Genomic DNA, 21611 nt, shown 5'->3' with positions numbered 1-21611 from the left:
TGAGCTAGGTTAACTCTTTGTCAGCCAGTCAGTCCTTTAACTCTTTCCTGTCTCTTCCTTTGTCACTCAAGGAGTACTTGGGAAAGACAGTGGCGTGGAGGACTGGAAGAGAGGTAGCTGCATACTTAATTCCACTTTGCTGTTACCCAAGCCTGTCTGTCCAGGTCACAGATGGAAACCCAATCTACCTGGAACAAGAAGAACTTCTTCAGTGTTAATCCTGTGTTAATGAATTTGTTAAATTAGTCTCTGCCAACACAGAAAAGAGTACTTTGTTATATATAAGAGATTTTATTGTTTCATCTATACATAACTTCAAGGACATGATGGGAAAGGTGCTCTTTCAGCTGGGCCAGGGAATACCCGGTTGGGGCAGTACCACACTGAGCATGTTTAAGAAAGGAGCTCTGGCAGGAACAAAAGTTATATTCGGCTCAGTTTTTAAAGGTGCAGAGAGTGTTTCTTTACTGTTGTTAAGACATTTCACTATTTAGATTTGATAAGAAAGTAAGGAGGTATCTTAAACTTATTCTTTCAATCAATGATAGTTTTTTTTTTTTAATTTTTTTAATGTTTATTTTTGAGAAGAGAGAGAGAGAACAGGGAAGGGGCAGAGAGAGAGGGAGACACAGAATCCAAAGCAAGCACAGAGCCCGACGCAGGGCTCCAACTCACAAGCCATGAAATCATGACCTGAGCCAAAGTCGGACGTTCAGCTGACTGAGCCACCCAGGTGTCCCTCAACTGATGATAGTTTTAATTAATTTAATTAATTTATTTGTACTAGGCACTATTCTATAAACCTTTTAAAAACATTTTTAAGAATACATGAAATACAAGAAAATCTTCTAAATTATAAAAGGAAGCAAAAGAATAATGAAAATCATGAATGGGACCATTAAAAATGAAGACTGGTCAAAAATGTGCTCATTCAGACTTGGCAAAACCTATAATAATGACCTTACATACTTGCCTAGGGTTTGACTAAATTTGGCTTTAAGCCTTCTAGTGGTCAACAAAGAAAGCTAATTTTTAAATTTACTGTACGATGAGTAAAAACCCTATTTCTCAGAAGAAGCAAAACTGTTCTTACTACACAAACCTGAAGGACTTTCTCCAGAGTCCACATGAAAATGACCCTGTATGATCTCTAACAGATAACACTCTCAATAGCAATTTAGAGGAGGAGCAAGGGTGACTGTCACAAGGCTGTTTCCTAGGACAAGTGTCAGTGTAGACTGATGGTGTCAGGCTGAGCACCGGTCATTAAAGGAATCATTCTGTGGAATGGATCAGGTCCAATATGCCATGAATCGCAGAACGTCCTTCTCTGCTGGTCTGACTTGGTTTCAACACATATTTTAGGAAATCTAAAAATGGAGTGTGTATTCCTCAATCAGTTGTTCTTTTCTCAGATGAATTTTGTTAAATATTTTCTGGCACTGACAGCCATGTTTGTGGAGAAAAGCTCTCAAGTGCATCCATACGGAATGTGGAGTTTGATTAGATTGACTTTTGCAAACTGGAAAGCTGAATACAGATACAGGCCTTCAGGGGCCATCCAGCCTATGGAGGAGCTGGAAGATGTGCCCTCATAAAAAAAATTCAGTCTAACAAATTCTTTGAAATCTGCCTTTAGTGTCCAAGCAAATGTTAGCACAGTTCTACCAGACTCTATGTTATGGTCACAGTAAATTGAACCTGGCAGCCTTTTCAAGCTTGTATAACCAGATACCCACTTGGTGGAAAAGCTCAGTGGACTCATGAAACTTTGTCTAGCTTTGAGCATTGTGACTCCTTGGTTTATCTTTGAATATATACTGAGAAAATGAGAAGAAGGAGCTTGTTGAGTAGAACTGTTATTTATTATCCAATTAAAAATTGAGGGACAACCTACCCAAAGTAACATATTTGGTTACAGAATAAGTGATCTATAGCCCTTTCTTTCTCTGGCAGGAATTAGTTAACAAAGACACTCCTTGTTAGTGATAACAAAACTATGGTGCCCTAAAGCTTAAAAACATAATAATAAAGTATTTGTCTCAAATGCTCAGGAGAACTGCATGCACCAGCTGATAAAAGTGGCATCATGTTATTAATAAAAAACAAGTTAACAAAAAATGAGGCTACAAAATACCCTCTTATACGTCAAAGAACACATTTTTATCATTCATCAAGAACTTTTTTACTTTTTTGACTCTTGGAGGATTAGGTGCTGGTTCTGAGTAAACATCACTGTATTTGCAAAGAATTTCCCAGTGGGAAATAGTTACTGAATACTAAGGTTTATGTTATCATTAAAGGCTAAAAAATGCTTCGATTTTGTGATGCTCATTACTATGACTTTTCCTATAATGTGCCTAGAAGTCAGGTATCCGTGCTCACTGACAATTAACTGTGTGGTCACTCAGTGATGATAATTGATGGTAATGAGATGAAAAGCAGAACATTCAGTTGACTATACCAGTTTGCTACAAATCAGGAAATTCAGCTTCTGGCCTTCACTCAGTCAGTCATTTTATGATATTTGTCAATCTTTTGAACATTCTGTATCTCAGCTTCTCCATCTGTTAAACTGAGTTTGTAATAACTGCCCTGGTCTATCTCACAGGAATGTTGTATGGACAAATTGGATAAGTGTAAAAGTGCCTTGGAGGTAAAGCCACTCTGTGAATAAAAATTAGTGGGATGGAGCTACTGAAAAGTACGTTGCAGAGGCTAGAATGGTTCATCTCTGCAGGCTTCATGACTAGATAAGGGTTCATAATGGATTCCTGTCAAGGAAACCAAACCCGCCTTATCAGTTCATGACTATATAGTATTTAATGGAAAAAAATCTCTTTACAAACATTTGTTACCTTGAAACAAATGTGCATTAAAAATCAGTCATGTTTTAATTAAATAAAACCTTTCTAAGTAGCTTCAAAACAGTCTCTAATATCCAGTTGACAGTTTCCATAGTCTATTTGGAGGGGTCATAAACATTTGATATGTTTAATAGAGTTGAGAAATAAGTATATGAAACAATGTGCGGGGAAGAGAAATTGACTGCAGTGTTTTCTCAGGTAATAATTATTACTGTTTTTAAGACTCCTGACATTACCAAATTGAGATTTCTCTTTTGTCTATTTTATAGAAATGTCAACTTCTCATCTCTGTCTAAACCATGTATTTTTTTTCCTGGTTATTTCATTTTATGTCAGAGTTAACATCCTCATTCTCATTCATTATCATGATGCAGACAGACCCACTCATTGCAACTCAAAAAACATAACCACTGGGGTGCCTGGGTGGCTCAGCCGGTTGAGCGTCCGGCTTCAGCTCAGGTCATGATCTCACTGAGGTCCGTGAGTTCGGGCCCGAGTCGGGCTCTGTGCTGACAGCTCAGAGCCTGGAGCCTGCTTCAGATTCTGTGTCTCCCTCTCTCTCTGACCCTCCCCCATTCATGCTCTGTCTCTCTCTGTCTCAAGAATAAATAAACATTAAAAAAATTAAAAAAAAAAAACCAACATAACCACCAAATCTGTTGAAGATGAAAAAAAGTGGGGGAAATGGCCTTTCTTGAAGGAATCCCTTAAGTGCTTTTTACTCCTCCCCTTTATTCTCTTCACATAAATGCGCAGAGAGTTCCTATGTAAATTTACTGCGCCTATGTTTTCAGCCCTTGAGAAGGATAATTGAGCAAGTATTTAATTGTTTGGACATTGCATAAAAGAGGTTCTGTCCAAGCTAACTTTAGAAACTTTTATTCCCAAGCCAACTCGATCTCTTTTCTTCTGGCAGGGGACCATTCCTAGTGGCACTGGGGAAATCTTGGCACCCAGAAGAGTTTAACTGTGCTCACTGCAAAAATACAATGGCCTACATTGGATTTGTGGAGGAAAAGGGATCCCTGTATTGTGAGCTGTGCTATGAGAAATTCTTCGCTCCTGAATGTGGTCGATGTCAAAGGAAGATCCTTGGAGTAAGTATCAGAAACCTGTTTATTCTGAATGAGCTTTAAAGCACAATAATTTTTTTGTTTTGAAACCCTTACATCAGTTTTCCTTTTTATTTTCTTCTTGCTTGATCCCCTCTCTGTTTTCATCACTGTTTATTATTGTAAAGCAAAACTAAATAGACCTCTGTAGAAGTATATCGGACTCGTGGGGTTAAGTTGTCTTTGGGTTTGTCTTACTGAGTGCTCGCTTGTCTGGGGAAAGTCTAGCCACTGTGGGGGAAAAAAATAATTTACTGTGGGTGTGCTACCTCAACAGGACCCTGTTTGCTCAGGAATGAAGAGGTCGCACAGGACCACACACATCAGAGTTCTCAGAACTGACACCTTCACTGTTTTAAATTAAATTCCATAGCTTTTATAAGACCAGCATTTCCCCATTTGTCAGGGTTCAAGCACAGGGCACAGATCTCATGAAATATATAAGACATGAAGCTTATAAATGATATATTTTTCTTAAATGCATATAATGTTTAAAAATATAACCTATTTTATGAGAGTAGACATGTAATAGAAAAATAATCTAACCACCTTTTTTTTTTTTTTCCCCCCTTTTCGAAAAGGAAGTAATGTAGGAGTCAGATACATAATGAATAATGATGAATGAATGAATTTCCTGCTCTGGAATACTCAGTTTGCAATTTGCAAAGAAAGGGTCAGTCATTTCCTGTGGGTGACCAGGAGTTGGAATTTTATTTTAGAAGTGGCCAAGGTGCCTGGTCCCATACAAAACTCCTAAAACTAATACAGAAGATGGAGATGGCATTGCTGAATTCTGCCATTCTCTCTATAAAAATGTAATAATGAAAGTTTAATTTGTGTCAGTTGAGAGAAAAGTTAGTATAAATTATTGAGTAGTTTTAATTTCATGTTACATCTTTAAGTGGGTCTAAAACTTTGAGGACACTTAAATTATAAATATTCTTCATGAAATATTTCTGTATTATTAATTTGTACAACATGTTGGGAACAAAAAAGTAGCAACATACGGGCTATACCTTCCCAAGTGACAAATAAGAAGTTGAATATATGTTAATACTGTATATAAATACAGTCTATGGAATTCTAGAATCATTAATAACACAAAGTCAGGTAACAGTCTTAGAACCAAATGAGGTTGTAGGAAATGGAAATCTTATCCTCATTGCCTTAGAGATGGGCCAGAACTTCACTACAGGGACAGATCCTCTGGGTTGTTTCAGTTGTTCAATTGCCTGTTCTAAGGGATAGGAATCAGTCTCAAGGATAGAAAGGGAAGTAAATGCTAAGAGCCATGAGAAATGATTTGGTTCAGTGTATATTTGTTGTACATTTTCATGGTGATCTTTTTGGATCTAAATTACTGCCATGTCTTCCCATTATCCATCACTAGGGAACTGTTGCATTTTCTGTGGCTAATAATTTACTCTGTATCATTGTATTTTGACAGTTTTTTATTATAAAAATATTTCACTCTAAATAATTAGAAAATACCAAAAAGATGTAAAGAAGAATATTAAAATGACCTATATATTTACCAGTCCCAGATAATTCCTGTTAAGCTTAGGATGTATTTTCTTCCAATTTGCTCTTTGTAATTCATTTACAAAATTGTAACCATACTTTATGTGTAGCATCCTCTTTTTTTGTGATAAAAGAGTAAATCCCATTTTATTAACTCATCTTCAAAAAATAATGTTTAATGGCTCCATCTCTGTCAATCCAAAGAAATGATTCCTTGCAAAACCAGCTTCTTAATAAGACTTCTTTTACTAATTAAACTCTGGCCCAAGTCTTTGATACTTGTTGTTTTGTTTTGTTTTGTTTTGTTTTGTTTTGTTTTGTTTTGCTTTGATACTTGGTATTTTTAACCATTGGGTCATTGTTGACTAGAATCCATACTTTGTGGTTCAAATTTTAGATGCTCATTTGAGTGTGTGCTTCGTGTAGTCACAGCTGATTTCCAGAACTGTAAACATGTGTTAAACTGATTGGATTACACTGATTATGTTATTACTCCCATAATACACCAAAGCATAAGTTTGTTTTAATTTTTGAACATTTTGCCCTTCCTCCATGACATTTCCTTTTCTTTTTTTTTCCCTCCATGACATTTTCAAGATAATACTATGAAACCTTTGTAATATTCCCTGACACCCTTTTGAGAGAAAGCAGAATGTATTACAGCAAGTACTCATGAAATGCTTACTTTATTCACTCCCTATATAATGTTTAAGTAACACAACAGTCGTTATTTAAATAAGTTTACTGAAAACTCACGTATTATATAGGGTATCAGTTTAGACCATTTGTGAGTGTGTCTTTAGAGGAAAAGCTGATGGTAACGACAAAGCGTGTGCCTACATTGGGTCAGTTTAAAAGGGCTGTGTTGGTACAACTAATAGAGCAAGCATCTGTGTATGATCATCTTTCTTTATATCCAATTGCCTTTCTGTAACAGGAGGTCATCAATGCTTTGAAACAAACTTGGCATGTTTCCTGTTTTGTGTGTGTGGCCTGTGGAAAACCCATTCGTAATAATGTTTTTCATTTGGAGGATGGTGAACCATACTGTGAGACTGGTAAGATCCTGAAGCCATTAGTTTCTTAAATTTTGAATAAACTTAACCCTTAATGTTACTACCAAGTTGAAAGGCAGTAGGGGGCAAAGTGGATTTCCAAATTGTTTTGGGGGCATTTAATGTTACTCTAAATATACAGCAAAAAACTATGTAAAACTTTTATGTGATTTCGTCAAAACAGATATTCCCAGTTTCCTGAAGAGAAATGAGCATGTATGTATGCATTATCTAGTAGGAAAATATTTTACTTGAATCCCTAATAGTTTATGGATATGAATTCCACCACATTGTGTAGCTGAAAGCTACCTCTAATGGTGAATTTTGAGTGGTTACAAACATGAGAAGTATTCAGCTATTGAACATGATATTGATTTGCTGTTTAAGGCAACCGCCTTGAAAATAAATTGGAAGTCCTTTGTTACTCTTACTGAATGGAAGGGTAACCTTGGCTTGGATTGCTCCCTTAGTAAAATTATTTTTAATAACCTGGACTCTAAGGACCAATCTGCTACATTTGTCTTACTACGTGAGCTCTGAACACTTCCTTTTCTTTCCCAAAGGCTGTAAGTGAACTTTTATAACACTTATTTGTTATTATTCCTCTTAGATATTAGTACCACACATATGTTTCAAAAAACAAAATATTTTCCTTCATCATGCCTGCATTCATCACCGCTGCATTTCCACTTTAGAGTTGTTGATCTACCTTGAAATGCAAAGTGTGGTGCTGGAGGAAAGGAATGTTGTATACTATTGAGTTAAGGGAGCAGTCAGCTTCTAATTTGAGGCTGGTAGCATCACGTGACCTTTTATTGCTCACTCATTCCTTCCAGCTGAGTTAGGAGCAGCGCGGATCTATGCCAGACTATCCACCCGGAAGCTCTATGGAGACACCAGTGACCTATCTCGTCGGGGGGCTATTTGGGGACAGGATGGCTACAAGCTGCTACCCTGACTCAATCAGAATATTTCACATTTTGTGATTTCACTTAATTCTTCTGAAGAAAGAGGTGTTTGTTTGTTTGTTTGTTTGTTTGTTTTAAAATTAAGTTTTGCAAGACATTTTGACTAACTGGCAGATAGTCCCTGTCCAGCTACATACCTATACAGCTATCTAGCCTTAATATCATATTCATGTAGTCTAAGAAGGAAGATTTTTAAAACCCCAAAATTGCTTACAGAAAAGGAAAAATATTTTTGAAGATTTATTTAAATGTCACTTCTAGGGGCGCCTGGGTGGCTCAGTCGGTTAAGCGTCCGACTTCAGCTCAGGTCATGATCTCACGGTCTGTGAGTTCCAGCCCCACGTTGGGCTCTGTGCTGACAGCTCAGAACCTGGAGCCTGGTTCAGATTCTGTGTCTCCCTCTTCTCTGACCCTCCCTCGTTCATGCTGTGTCTCTCTCTGTCTCAAAAATAAATAAACGTTAAAAAAAAATTTTTTTAAAAACAAAAAATAAATGTCACTTCTAATCAACATGATCTACTCTTGTATTTTTTTAACCTCCAACACTTGTTATTAGCTCAGCCTTTCCCATTTCAATAAATGCCCCACTGTCCACTATCCCAAAATCTAAGATTCTGTTCTTTCCCTTACTCTCCTCATATCCAGTGTAATTAGTAAATTCTAGCAGTACCCTCAGTGTATATAAATTCATTCTTTTCTCTTCACCTCAGTGGTCACAACTAAATCCAACTCACCCTTTGCCTGGATGTTCTGATCACCAACTAAGATGGTCTGTCTTCTTTCCCCAACCTTTAAATAGAAGTTATGATAATACTTGTTTCAGTGTGAATTAGATTATGCTTGATACCTTTGTTGGCTTCCACTTGAGTAAACATACATTCCTTACTAGACATGCTTTGCCACCCTTTTCTTCTACTACCTTACCCTCTGTCAGGCATATGTCATCACCCCTTTGCTTTTCTGAATATGCTGAGATTCTTCCTGCCTCAGGGTCTTTGTATTTGCAGTTTCTTCTAACCGATATGTTCTTCCACAGCTTTTCTGTGGTGAGTTCTCCTTTTTTTGTCATGCCTCAGCCCAACTGTTACCTCTTTAGAGAAGCCTTTCATAACCCACCTATTTAATGGAGTGTTACATACTTCCCTTAACTATTCTGTATCACAGGATTCTTTTCTTCATGGTCCTTTTCACAATGTGAAATTATTATCACTTGTTTGAAAAATACAATAAACAACAACATCCTGCTCCCAATGAAGATATAATCACCCTAAAGAGAGCAGCCACATCTGTCTTTTTCACCATTGTGCCACTCTTTAGTGCCTAGAACAGTGCCTGGCACATAGTAGGACTCAGTGGATAGGTGTGGAGCAAATGGTGCTAAGGAATACTGAAGATTGTTAAGGAAGGTAAATCAAGTTGGAAATGATAGTCTACTTTCCGCTCCAGCCCAGGTTGGAGTAAACACAAGTAGTGAGAATGGCTGCATAAAAGAAAATTGCCAGTAAGTTCTAATTTAGTAATAATAAAGAAACATCTTATCAAAACTGCTTTCTTTAGAAGGAAATCCTATTGGCATTTTATAACTACTCTGTGTCAAGTTAATGGTGTTCTCTGGCTAAGGATTTTCAGCACAAAGTCTTACAATTGAAAGGAAATTGCAGCAAAAGAATTAGTGGCTAATACTGTTAGGATACAGTCCAGCTAGAACCTCAGTCAAGGCTCTTATTCATGGAAGTTTCTTGTGACTTTTTTTCTTTCCTACCAAGTTAGATACTCTATGAAATGTGCTGGGATATCAGATATTTCTTCTTGATTTATGTTCTTTAGTCTTACTGTTGCTAGTTTTTGGAAGTTCTGTTGTCTTTTGTTAAAACAGTCATGTCTGTTGATAGCTTATCAGAGAACAGAGTTGTTCTTCATACGAAGTTGGACATTTAAGTAGCTGGAGATAAGTGAGAAGTATTACGTAGAAAAACAGAATAGGGGCGCCTGGGTGGCTCAGTCGTTTAAGCGGCCGACTTCGGCTCAGGTCATGATCTCGCGGTCTGTGAGTTTGAGCCCCGCGTCGGGCTCTGTGCTGACAGCTCGGAGCCTGGAGCCCATTTCGGATTCTGTGTCTCCCTCTCTCTGACCCTCCCCCATTCATGCTCTGTCTCTCTCTGTCTCAAAAATAAATACACATTAAAAAAATTAAAAAAAAAAAAACAGAATAAAGGACGTTAAGTTATGTAAATAAATAGCATTTACCCCACAGGTAACCTGAACCACACTACACATGTGTCTCAAGCCAAAACATACCCTCTGAAAATTTTCCAGTTACTAGTAACTTCATCTTCTCATTTAATTCCAATTTTGTTGCTGCTTTCTAGGAATTCTTATTCTAAAGCTTTCTCATGTTTAAATTATGTCTCCCCACCCCCACCCCGCCCCAATACAGATTATTATGCCCTTTTTGGTACCATATGCCGTGGATGTGAATTTCCCATAGAGGCTGGCGACATGTTCCTGGAGGCCCTGGGCTTTACCTGGCATGACACCTGCTTTGTATGCTCAGTAAGTAAACTCTTATTTCCAAGTGAGAGGAGCAAGTATGGCCAGTTTTCACCTAAGCACTAAATGGAAATAGCAGGTTTTGTATCTTTCAGACCTTCACACCCAGAAGTATTTTTACAGTGATCTTCAAAGTTGTTCATTAAATTTTTTGGCATTATTTTGAATTACTTGGCACAGAATAAGATGCTTACCCCTTTAGAGAAGGTCCTATTTTTAATTTATGTTTATAAGGAGAAGCTGTATATTTCTTAAAACAGTAAGAGACCTTGACATTTTTTTAAAACTCTGTTTTATTGGAGTGTTCTTAGTAATTTTTGGAAACATGAGTACTTGAAATAGAAACAAACAATTCTAAAAAAAAATCTATTGTTGAATTAATCATGGAAGCAAACTATATGTTGATTTGCCTCCTTCCTTAGCAATAGTCCATGAATAACTTTTTTTTTTCTTTTTGAGACTATAATAAACCTATAGTTTACCTATTGTATTTGATATTTTCACATTTTTGGTTTTATTTATTTATTTTTTTAAATTTATTTATGTTTTTTTAATATATGAAATTTATTGTCAAATTGGTTTCCATACAACACCCAGTGCTCATCCCAAAAGGTGCCCTCCTCATTTGGTTTTATTTTTAATGGCAGAGATAGATTGAGAGATTTACATTACCCTAAGACTTTTATTTTTAATTTAGAAAGTAAATATCCAATAGAGATATTCTGTTCAGATATTTGCTTTTTTTAATCGGATTTAATATATCTTATAATTCTCAATACCCGTTGTATGAAGGGAAAAAGTTACGTTAATAGGAATCAAAGGATTTCCCCAAACATGACCATTGACCTTGCTCACCTCCTCCATCTCTTAGACTTCAGGGTATCTATAAAATGTAACAACTGGTAGCAGATTTGCTTGCTCCTGTTCTCTGGTAGAGATGCTCATGACCATTACACTTACCAAAGGCAATAGGAAAGACAAGAAGACATAAATGTAGATAGTTAACAGACTGTATAATCATCCAGTAGCCAGATGTTGACCAGGGTTTTTACTATAAGGAACAAAGAAATGAATTAAAAAGAATTCTCAGGCAGTCTACGTCTATGTGTCTGGGGCCTTCGGAATATCTGGCAAAGCAGTTGTATTTGTTTTTGTTTTGAATGCTCTGGGTCCCTACAACAGGAGGCATTGATTAGAATTTGGGAAGAGAACTTATATTTAATGTGACCTCTTTATGTCTTAATTTTTTCATCAGAGCCAAGTGCTTCACTTATCATAAAGAAAAATAGTGATCACTGATTTAAATAAATCAGAATGCATTCCAGAAAAAAGTCATTCTTCATTGCTTTTGAAAGATTGCATGAGATATCATAGTAATGGTTAAATATCAGAATGTCCAATACAACCAACTGAAGTGCTTTGTCTTATCCAGTGGGTGAAAAATCATTTCCCCTTCTTAGGCATATTTGATAAAATAACGATATTCTTTTAAATAATGCTTCTTTTTCAGGTATGTTGCGAAAGTTTGGAAGGTCAGACCTTTTTCTCCAAGAAGGACAAGCCACTTTGCAAGAAACATGCTCATTCTGTGAATTTTTGAAAGTCAACAGCTCAGGGGAGGAGAAGAAATTTGAAGAGAAAGAGAAGAATTAGAATTACCGATTAGTTTTTAGATTTAATATTTGTAGGAGTTTTGAAAAATAATAGTGACCCTGAAGGGATAAATTCCAGCTTTAAAAACCAAGTCTATGAGGAAATATTTGGCTTCGTAAAGTAGAGAGACAGTTTGGCATTTATGATTACTTTTTCCTCTATTTTCTGCCCATAAAATAACTTTTATAAAAGCCAATTTCCTGGTTGACTATTAAATTCATCATAGAATAAATTAGTGAAGAATTAAACTTTAGAATAAAAACCTCTAACATTTAGGCTGAGGTAATTATACTTTCTTTCCTTGTTAGGTAGTTCTGAGTAAATCCGTAAAAGGCAATGAAAATTGCCTTGCATCGTCAGTAGGTAAAATGTATTTTTTCAAAAATAGTGCTTATCTTTAAAAGAGGAAATAGTTTAAACAAAATTTTATCAGTAGTAGGTATCAGTTTTTTAAAAAACCGTATGTACTTTTTTGTCTTCTAGCTGATCATTCCAGTGGGGAAGACCATTGAGATTTTTTATCAAAATGTGCCCTGCCAATAGGAGGTGTGATATTTCTCTCATCTACCCCCCTCCAAAAAGCCACCATGTAGTTTATAAATGTCAAATTTTTGCCTTTTATTAAAATATGGCCATTTCTATTTACGTATTCACTGTTTTATCATCTATATTAGTCAAACTCCATTTTTCCCCCTTCCCTCATGCTGAGGTTAAGAGAGTAAGTAGAAAAGAGTGTGGTTAAGAATTATGGTAAATCAGAGGATTGTATCCAAAATTTTTAAAAATCCCCCCCTTTTGGACAGTAAGTCCATTAGGTAAGTTTCAGATTTGTACTACTGACTGATAAAGGTTCGAGAACTCTCTTCGCAGAATAATTTTTTTCTTTCATTCTGCATTAGAAAAGTAAAAGATTGGCTTGCGGATGTGATAAAATCTAGGATTTTTGTTTGTTTGTTTGTTTTCTTTCAGTAGCTCTCTCAATAATAAATGAATCACTTCCAAATGTGATCATGAAGTTTGGAAAACGTTTACTCCTAGAGGTTGGTAGTATAGGAGGGAAACATGATCAGTCGCCCAGACTGGCTCGTTATTTGTTTTCTGTATTTGGAGGGGGAAATTATGTAGATAACACATGAAGACAGAGCAACCATTATGGTGAAATTGTGAATCGTATTGATATTTGCCCAGTGAGAAAACAGATTATGACATTGAATAGTTTTTCCCTTTGTTTCTAGAATGGATGCAAGCCCATGATCCCACTAAGGTATAATATCAATTTGTCTGGGGCAAGGTGCTTTTAAAGTTGAGACAGAACCCCAAGCCCTCCCTGCCCCATAACTCACTAACAACTTCACTTCCATTGTGTGTGTGTGTTTGTTATAGAGGGAGGTTTTAGGCTCTAATATTTGTTTAACCTCCCTAAGAACTTTGCAAGGCATCTGTCCTGAAAGCTGTTAATTTATGGCCTAGCAGATTTATATTATATACAGATAATAATTAACTGGGAATAAAAGAATGAACAGGGTGACATGAAGTGGCTTCACCAGTAGCAACCCCCAACTACCTCCTCGCCCTGCATCTGTAGGGAGGCAGGAAGTTTTATTTTCGAAACAGAGTGCTGGGACTGAATTGTGCGTTATTTCTCATTGCTGCTGAAACCACCTGTAGAGTTTGTGCTGGCTAATGTGCGTGGTCACATATCTTAATGTCAGTCTCTTTCTTTACGTGATATAAATTGGTGGTTTTGTTTTGATGTAGTAGAGATTTTTTTTTTTTTGGTTGTTTAGTTTTGCCTTTATAGATTCTGTGCCAAGATAGTATTTGAAAAGTCAGTGGCATTTAGGTATTTCCTTTAAAGAATTTTATTTGACCTGGATTTCTTATTAAGTTACCTTACACTAAGGATCTCATTTTTATTCGATTTTTCTTCATACACACTATTCATGGAGCGTAATTTTGCATTCCTCTAAATTTTGTCCCTAAAAGGATAACATTACTTCTTCCTAATTTATCATTTTGTCTTTGTGCTTTGTCCTCTTTTGTGGCAAAGCTTTATATCTGTTCCTAAAACAGTTAATCCTGTGAAATAAATATTGATTATAACCCAGAAGAATCTCTGTATTTTCCAGTGGGGAATGCCATATTTAATATACCAGCATTAATCTTTTAATAACTGGCAGAGCACTTTATTCTTCTGGCGAGCTCCCTGAATATTTATTTTTCTGATTATAAATATTCCAGATCAGTAGCATTTTTTTTTTTTAATTATTACCTCTTTACTGTAGAGCATTTACTTGTAGTCTTTCTTGATGTATATTTTGGAATGCTGTACTTAGTATAATACAGATTAAAATTACAGTATATGACTCTAAAGCATCCCCCACTTGTATTTCCCAAATTCGAAAATGCTAGTGACAGGTTCCAATTTATAACATTTTGTAGACTTCCAAGGGCTGAATGTTGCCCACTGGAGTGGCGGCCGAGAGAGGATCCCCACTGTTTATGTTCATAGCAGCATACTATTTCTTACGGATTCGGGCTCCATTTACAGCCGAACACTACAGCCTCGTCATTTGGTCACAGTGTTAAGACAGATAAGAGTTGCAATCTTCCAACTGTCAGTTGAAACCTTACGGTTAAAAGTCATCTACAACAAAAATGTTTTCATGGTGCCATTTTCACAGGGTAGTGTACTAGGACACTTTCATAGAAAATAATTCCTTCCTCTCCCTTGTTCAAGTAGGAATCTAGTGTTGTATTAACATTTTTGTAATGTTTAGAGTTTTTCAATCATCCCTGTCGAAAGGAGAGGCCTTTCAGACATAAGAGAGGGGGAAACACTGAATAATTTTACACGGATCTAACGTGGCATCACTGTCATCCCTAATCCTCTGCATGTTTTAAGATACTGGCTTTGGATTTTCAAAATATCATTTGCCTTTCTGTTAATCTGTATTTTCTGTTGCTTTACATTTTTCGGTTTGTATATGTCTGTACTGTTTTGCTTTTGGCTATATTTTCGAATAAACACCACATGAGAAATATAATCAGCATAGTTACACCTTAATGTGCACATAATAAATAAATGGCCGCAGTGATGTAAACAGGCTCTCCTGGTTTTTCTTTTTGTGGGTGGCACGTGGGTCCCATCAAAGTGATCATGGGGATAACAGGGTTTGCAGGATCGGAAGAGAAATGACAATTCCCAGGAGAATCCCTCTTTTATGACATTTGCCTATCAAAATGTCCCAGAAACAAAACATTTGAAAAGTGTCACATTTATTCTGTCTCGATCCATGTTTATGCTGTGCATGTAGCAAGTACACATAGCATGGTTGTAAATTAACAAATAAGTTCCATTGTTTTAAAAAAATACTCATTGCTGAAACCGTTTATTGGAATAACCTGTCCTATCAAGCACTATTTGTATCACATATCCTATTTAAACAATGTAAGTCGTCGTCTACATTTTCACGCTTTAATCAACCGGTACGTTCAGGGTTAACTCATCCCAATCTCATTAGTTAACTTTTCTATAACTAGATAGGCTCATCTATTCCTCATTTGTTTATTGATTTGAGTCAGATTTTTTTTTCCAAGTGTATAAAGTTAAGAGGAATGTTTCTGTTGCAGGCTGTATATTGGAAATAAAAGGCAAATTCAAGTCTATTTGCTCACAGTATATTAAACTCCAGAAGCCAAACTTATAAGGGCATCAAGTCTGCATTTGACATTTTAATAGCTGCTGTTTGGTTTCTATCAATCACGTCATTGCACATTAAAATGCACCAACAAAATAAGAGATCTGTCATTCCTTCGTTAAGAAACAGTAATCCAGTACAAGATTTATAGGCTTAAGACTCAACAGTGTGTGTTCACAATAAATCCCCATTCAGTGCTCAAACCAGAAACAAGCCTCCCTGTCGTTCGGTGTTTTCTGTTCAAAATGTCCCCAATATAAGATTATCAAAGGTTTTCTTCCAGAACTACGTATAAAATCCTTTTTGCCAGCAAAAGCTTAATTTAGGTTGGCGGCTTCCCTTTTTGAGTATTCTCAGACAAGATCTTGGTTCTATCAGAAACACATAGGTACTGATGTATTATTAGCGGGCCTGGTGTTAATTAGGGAGAATTACCAGAAATAGTTTGCTTCGTGGGAATTTATTACAGAATCACACTTGACTGATGGCAGAATAGGAGTTGCTGAGAGAGAGCAGCTCCCACTCGTAACCACTAATTAATAGGGTGCCAAAATTCCGCAGAGGGGGTCTCATCCCAAGGGTGGGAGCCTCCCGGGGAAAACGGTTCCTTTGCAGTATTTAAAATTTAAAAGAGGAAAGGGGCTAGGACACATGGCTACCCAACAGAAATCTCAGACCGATACGGTTTTGTGTCGTACTTATGAATGAGAGCATTTAACTCAGGAAGCGCCAAGCCCGAAAGTTTGTCAAAGACTCCCTTCCCCTCCAAAAGTCAGAAGTAGCCTGTGTGTTTCTTCTCCTAAGGAGATATGCAAAGGTATTTTTAGTGTGGCAAGCATCTGATTACTCAACTGTTTGCTTTACGAGGAAAATCTGGAACAAACCATTTGTCTACGGTATTATATTACTGAACATTTACTCTTTATTCCATGATTTAGAGGCTGAGTAGGTGGCAAGATTACATCAATGATTAATAAGAAAGGTGTGGCTTCCACACCTTGAACCCAGAGTTGAGGAGAAACAAGGTGTGTTTAGTGATCGGCACTAAGGGCAGAGCACTGGGGGAGCCCTGGTAAATGAAAGTTGGCCAAGAAGGCCATTCTTTTCCCTGTGCTTGTAACTGCGTGTAATCACATACAATAAAGCTTGGAGCCATTGCTTAGTGTAGAAGAATAAAGCATTTCCATGTCAGAAAACCTGATCACTGACCTCAGGGAGAAAAATAAAACAATTTGTAATTCACAGAGAGTAGAGTTTTCAATTTCTCTTCAGGCAGTATAGTTCCCAGGGAAAATGACTTCTGTGCCGGGTCCGTGGATTGATTGACATGGTCTCTAATGCATCTGTGTTTCAAAGGAAAAAGTTTCTGGTTAATAATTGGGTTTCAAATTAGTTTTTCATGTTCTAATTGTCACATTCGCTTTCTAGTTCAAATATACTTAGGTTTATTTTTTCTCCCCCCGCCCTCTTATTTTTCTCTGCTTGTACAGCACACATAGCTGGTGCCATTCTAAGCACTTACTAAAAAATACCATTGTTTGTTTAAAGAATTTTAGTAGACTATAATATCTTCAGAGCTGTCTTTTGATTACACCCCCCCCCACCCCCACCCCAGTGTATCACTGATAAGCCAAACTTCCCTTGGTAAATAGGAAAGTAGTAACTTGAACTCCGGTGACCCATCATACCAATATTAGTTTTTGTGTAAATAGAAGTCTTTGCTTAGGTGACCATTATTGATGTCATCTGATCCCAGAAGTTGTCTCTTATTCCTGTCTGCTTGAGAATCCTTACAATCTCAAGCCTCCTTAGTTGAATGAAGTGGAGAGCAGACAAACCCATGGAGCTTTCCAAGTATGAACTTAGAAATATAAGTTAAAGTAATTCTAGCTTTATCAACTGAAACCTATCATTTATTCTGCCCTGTTAAGTTATTACACTCCTGCTTAATAGTTCTCTGGTACCATAATAAATGCTTTAGATAAAAATGAGCTCCACAAACAAGTTGAGAGGCACCAAAGTGAACCCAGGACTTCTGCCCCAAGGAAAGATATAAATCAATGATGTGACTCTATGAGTTTGCTTGTGCCTCAATATCCAAGGAGGTTCTGGATGATCTTTAACAATATCAACAAAGTATACATTGTGGAGAGTATAAGTTCGTGCTTGAGGGGAAAGTGTGTTGATTACGCCTGGTGGATCAGACTGGGTCCAATCAGAAGACTGAAATCACACCTAACTTAGCAGGAGAGAGAACTCCAAGGGTATCCCAACATAGAGAGGACCCGAGGAAGAACAGATTTCCAATGAGCACCCTTCCCCATGGCTGGACATCAGATTTTGTTGAAGAAAGTGTGGTCGCAGACCACTGAATGGCAGATAAATTCTCTGGTTGCTGAAGCCAACCAACGCTGTTCCTAGGTTGCCAGGAGCAAGAAAAAAATCCTCCAGAATGCAGGAAAGCCAAGGTTAGCTTTCCACGGTTTAGTGCGTGGGTGTGCGCAGAGAGCTGAGGGCTGCGGTGGCCTAGAATACACAGTACCCAAATCAAGAGGGTGGCAGCAAGGTGGTGGCTGGGCCTGGGCCAGGGATGTGAAGTCACCGAAAGACTGTGCATTCTGGAAGCACAGCCGGGGCAGAGCTCCAGCAGATGTCCCCACACACACGCACCGTGGATGAAGCATGCAGCTGCAGCAAGGAAAAGCAACACGCAGCACTTGGAACCAGAGAGACAAGCCCCTGGCTTCTGCAATATTCCTGTAGTTTCCTTGGCTGACAGTTGACAAAGCTTAACACTGCTCGCCGTGAAGGAACAATGCTTAGAGAGTCCAGTTCACTGTCATAGAACGGGATCTGAAAGCTGAATTTGGAACTGAAAACAAATTGATAATAGGCACATCTGGGTACAAATTAAAACTTTATGTTCTTCACTAAACCCAAACCTCCATTATCCAGAACCTGAATTGTATATTCTTGCTGAACTGGAAACCTAAACAACAAACTTTTCATCCCTTATTGTCAAAAATCTTACGAGAATTAAATATGCAAAGTAAATATAATGTAGCATTGATTGTGTTTTTCAAAGCCTACCCCTAAACATCCAATGTAATGGACGCTCTGAATATTTAAGAGATTTGTTGGATGTATACTAAGATATAACCAAGGGATTTTTTTTGTTTCCTACAGTTAAAAGTGACTAAAACATTCTTTTTAAAAAATGTTTATTTTATTGTTAACAGAGACTGAAAGAGCTGAGTGGGAGAGAGAGAGAGAGAGAGAGAGAGAGAGAGAGAATCCAAAGCAGGCTCCATGCTGTCAGCACAGAACCTGGTGCACGGCTTGATCTCACAAACAGTAAGATCAGGACCTGAGCTGAAACCAAGAGTCAGATGCTTAACCAACCGAACCATATAATTTTTGTACTTTGTACCTGTTATACTGGGTTACGCTAATTCACTCCAAGATTCTAATAACTGGAGAAACTGAGAATCAAGTCTTTTTAACCCAAGTACTAGAGAAGGGAAAATGAACACTCAGAGAAATAATTCTCTAAAAATAAGCAGTTACTAAGTGACAAATCTCACACTTAGACTTTCGACTAGGTTAGAGAGAACATTTACTATTTCATCCACATTGTCTTAGAGTCCCTCTTATCAATAAGGGGCAATTCTCATATATACAGTTGGTAAAAGGTGGGTTTAAGTGTTACTTAACTTAGATAGAATATGTAAAACTTCAAAGCCACATCAGTCTGACTTGTACACTTGCCCGCCACACAGATGCAAATATTTGGGAGGTTTGCGATTGGACCATCTGCTTTTCAAAGGTATTTGGGCTATGGCAGCCCTCTCTGCAATGGGCCTTTTGCTGTTCTTTGTGCTTTGGCTACGTTTCCAAGAAGCACAAGAATAATGAGAGTGGGTCTGAGGTGTAGGTAACACCCAACGTGGTACCAAACAAATGAGAAGGCCGTCGGGAATGCAGTTCAGATGGCTTCGACACACAAAGGTCGACAATACCTATTTATAAGATGTTGGAAAGCGAGTCAGGATGGCCGGCACCCAGTTCTCTGTGTGACAAAGTTAGTTCCAGGCTGTGAGTGTGGAGCGTGAAGAGTGGAAAAGGTGAGACCTTGGTGAGCAACTGTACATATGTCCAATTATGCTGACAAGGTTGCCTAAGATTCTTTTTTTTTTTTTTTTTTTTGGCTCAATTGAAATAAAATCTCTCTGCTCTTTGGTAATGGCAGGCACCACTGCTAAGTCCACTAAAGCATAGCTGAAAAATCCAACTGCCCTCACATCTGTTTTGCATGACCTTTCAATCATCAGCAAATACTTGTGCCACTAGGAGTGGAAGTCTGGGTAGGATATGGCTCTGTGACTTTCTAGGCTATCACTATGGAAAACATATTGAAACAAAATTCACGCATGCCATGCGACGTGCCCAGAAATTATAGACTTGTCTGGGTGGTGTTAAGGTTTTGACCTATCAAGAGTGCTCACACCTGCTTCTTACATTCAAGTTGTTAATCCTTTGTTCAGAAAATGAGACATATTATGAAATATGTGAATGGACTTTTATGGTTTAAGACTTAAGCGTTTAGGCTCTTAAACTGGTTCAAACTAAAATAACGTTGATGAAATAGCGTCTTTTAGACTTGTAACGATTACATTTATTACACAGCAGAAACCTGTGTGACTTAACTTTCAGATTCTTTGGGAAGTATAACTTGGTTACAGGGCTCGCTTGAGTTCCAGGTTGCAACGAAGTGTTCTGAAAGCAAACAAGAGGGGGGGAAAGTTACTAAAGCATCTTGAAAGGATTGTAATAAAATTCACTCTCACACAAATTACAATGGGAAGCCAATGGGAACTGTGTGAGTTCAGTTCATCTCAAGACCAACCTGAGCAAAGTGTACGTGTCAAGTGCTTAAAGAGAGAAGACTGCTTAGGTGGTGCACAGGCACTGGCATTGACAGACCTATGTGAGTGTCAATATCAATACGCTAAGGTTGAACTTGCAATACAGGCAGGCTAGTCATTTGGATCACCTCCAAATCAGTGGTGTTGCATTTTTTTTTAGTTTATTTATTTTGAGAGACAGAGGGGCGAGGGGAAAGAGAGAGAGAGAGCAGGGAAGGGGCAGAGAGAGAGGGGGGAGAGAGAATCCCAAGCAGGCTCCTGGCTGGCTGTCAGCACAGAACCCGATGAGGGGCTCAAACTCAGGAACCATGAGATCATGACCTGAGCCAATATCCAGAGTTGGATACTTGACCAACTGAGATACCCAGGCTTCCCATTTTTTGTTATTTTTATTCAACACTTAATGCAGAGGGAAGGCTGAGCATTTTGGCAGGAAAGGAAGAGATGTAGAATCCTTGGAAGCAGACCCATTTAAATGCTCTGACCCATTTAGCTCTCGCTCATACTCATCCACCCCACTCAGCAAAGAAGTCCTGAGCCTGGAGTCAGCCGGTGTTACTCCAGAATCTCCCTTAGGAGTCTCCATCCCTGACTCTAAGCTGGGTAGCAAAGTATCCCATCAATCCCCATGAAGTCCTGTCCTCAAGAATTGCCCTAGTAAATTATCACTTTCTCTCATAATGTTTCCTACAATGTTTTAGAGCTTCTCGTGGATTGGCAGCACCTAGGGCAATTGACCAGTAGACCAACTTCTTTGACTGGTGTTCCCTCACTTAAGAACCTTCTAATCTTAGAGAAGCGACAGAACTCGTTGGAGCCTGTGTTGTTGTTTTTTCATCAGTGTGCCCTTTCACCCTCTAGGATAGTTCTCCAATGTGTTAGAGAATTGTCACAATGCTTAAATGAGATTGTGTATGCGAACATCCAGCCCTACAAACAACCTATCCAGCCTCTTCTCTAGGAGACAGTAAGAAATATTACTCAAAAAACGGATTCAAATTGTTAATCCTTGGTTCAGAAAATGAGACCTATTATCAACATGTGAATGAGTGATTAGCTTAAATTTTCAGCCATCCAAAATAAATTTGAGAATCTCTATGAACTGTCTCAGAAATTTGCGATGCACATTTAAGCTGAGTAGTCTTGCCATGAAAAATAAAAACAATTAAGTTTTAACTATGTACTTCCTAAATATGTCTGACCGTTTTATTTAAAGAAAATCTATTCTTTAAACCTTATTCTACAGAATACAATTTGGG

At 37.7% G+C, this 21611-nt stretch overlaps 1 protein-coding gene across 12 annotated transcripts in view; it reads left to right on the top strand.

Moving 5' to 3' along the window:
* The window catches only part of PDLIM5 (PDZ and LIM domain 5), a 219063-nt gene extending 205258 nt beyond the window's left edge, over window positions 1–13805 (top strand). For all 12 annotated transcript variants that reach the window (XM_042984165.1, XM_042984164.1, XM_042984173.1 and 9 more), the window contains 4 exons: window positions 3784–3964; window positions 6438–6558; window positions 9961–10076; window positions 11584–13805. In XM_042984165.1, the coding sequence (XP_042840099.1) occupies window positions 3784–3964; window positions 6438–6558; window positions 9961–10076; window positions 11584–11673 (508 nt within the window). In that variant the 3' untranslated portion in view covers window positions 11674–13805. The remainder of the gene's footprint in view (window positions 1–3783; window positions 3965–6437; window positions 6559–9960; window positions 10077–11583) is intronic.
* Window positions 13806–21611: the final 7806 nt, after the last annotated feature.

The sequence above is a fragment of the Panthera tigris genome, chromosome B1, assembly GCF_018350195.1.
Source record: "Panthera tigris isolate Pti1 chromosome B1, P.tigris_Pti1_mat1.1, whole genome shotgun sequence".
Classification (NCBI taxonomy): domain Eukaryota; kingdom Metazoa; phylum Chordata; class Mammalia; order Carnivora; family Felidae; genus Panthera; species Panthera tigris.
Note: the sequence above shows the minus strand (reverse complement) of the source record. Positions and strands in the feature narration are given on the sequence as shown.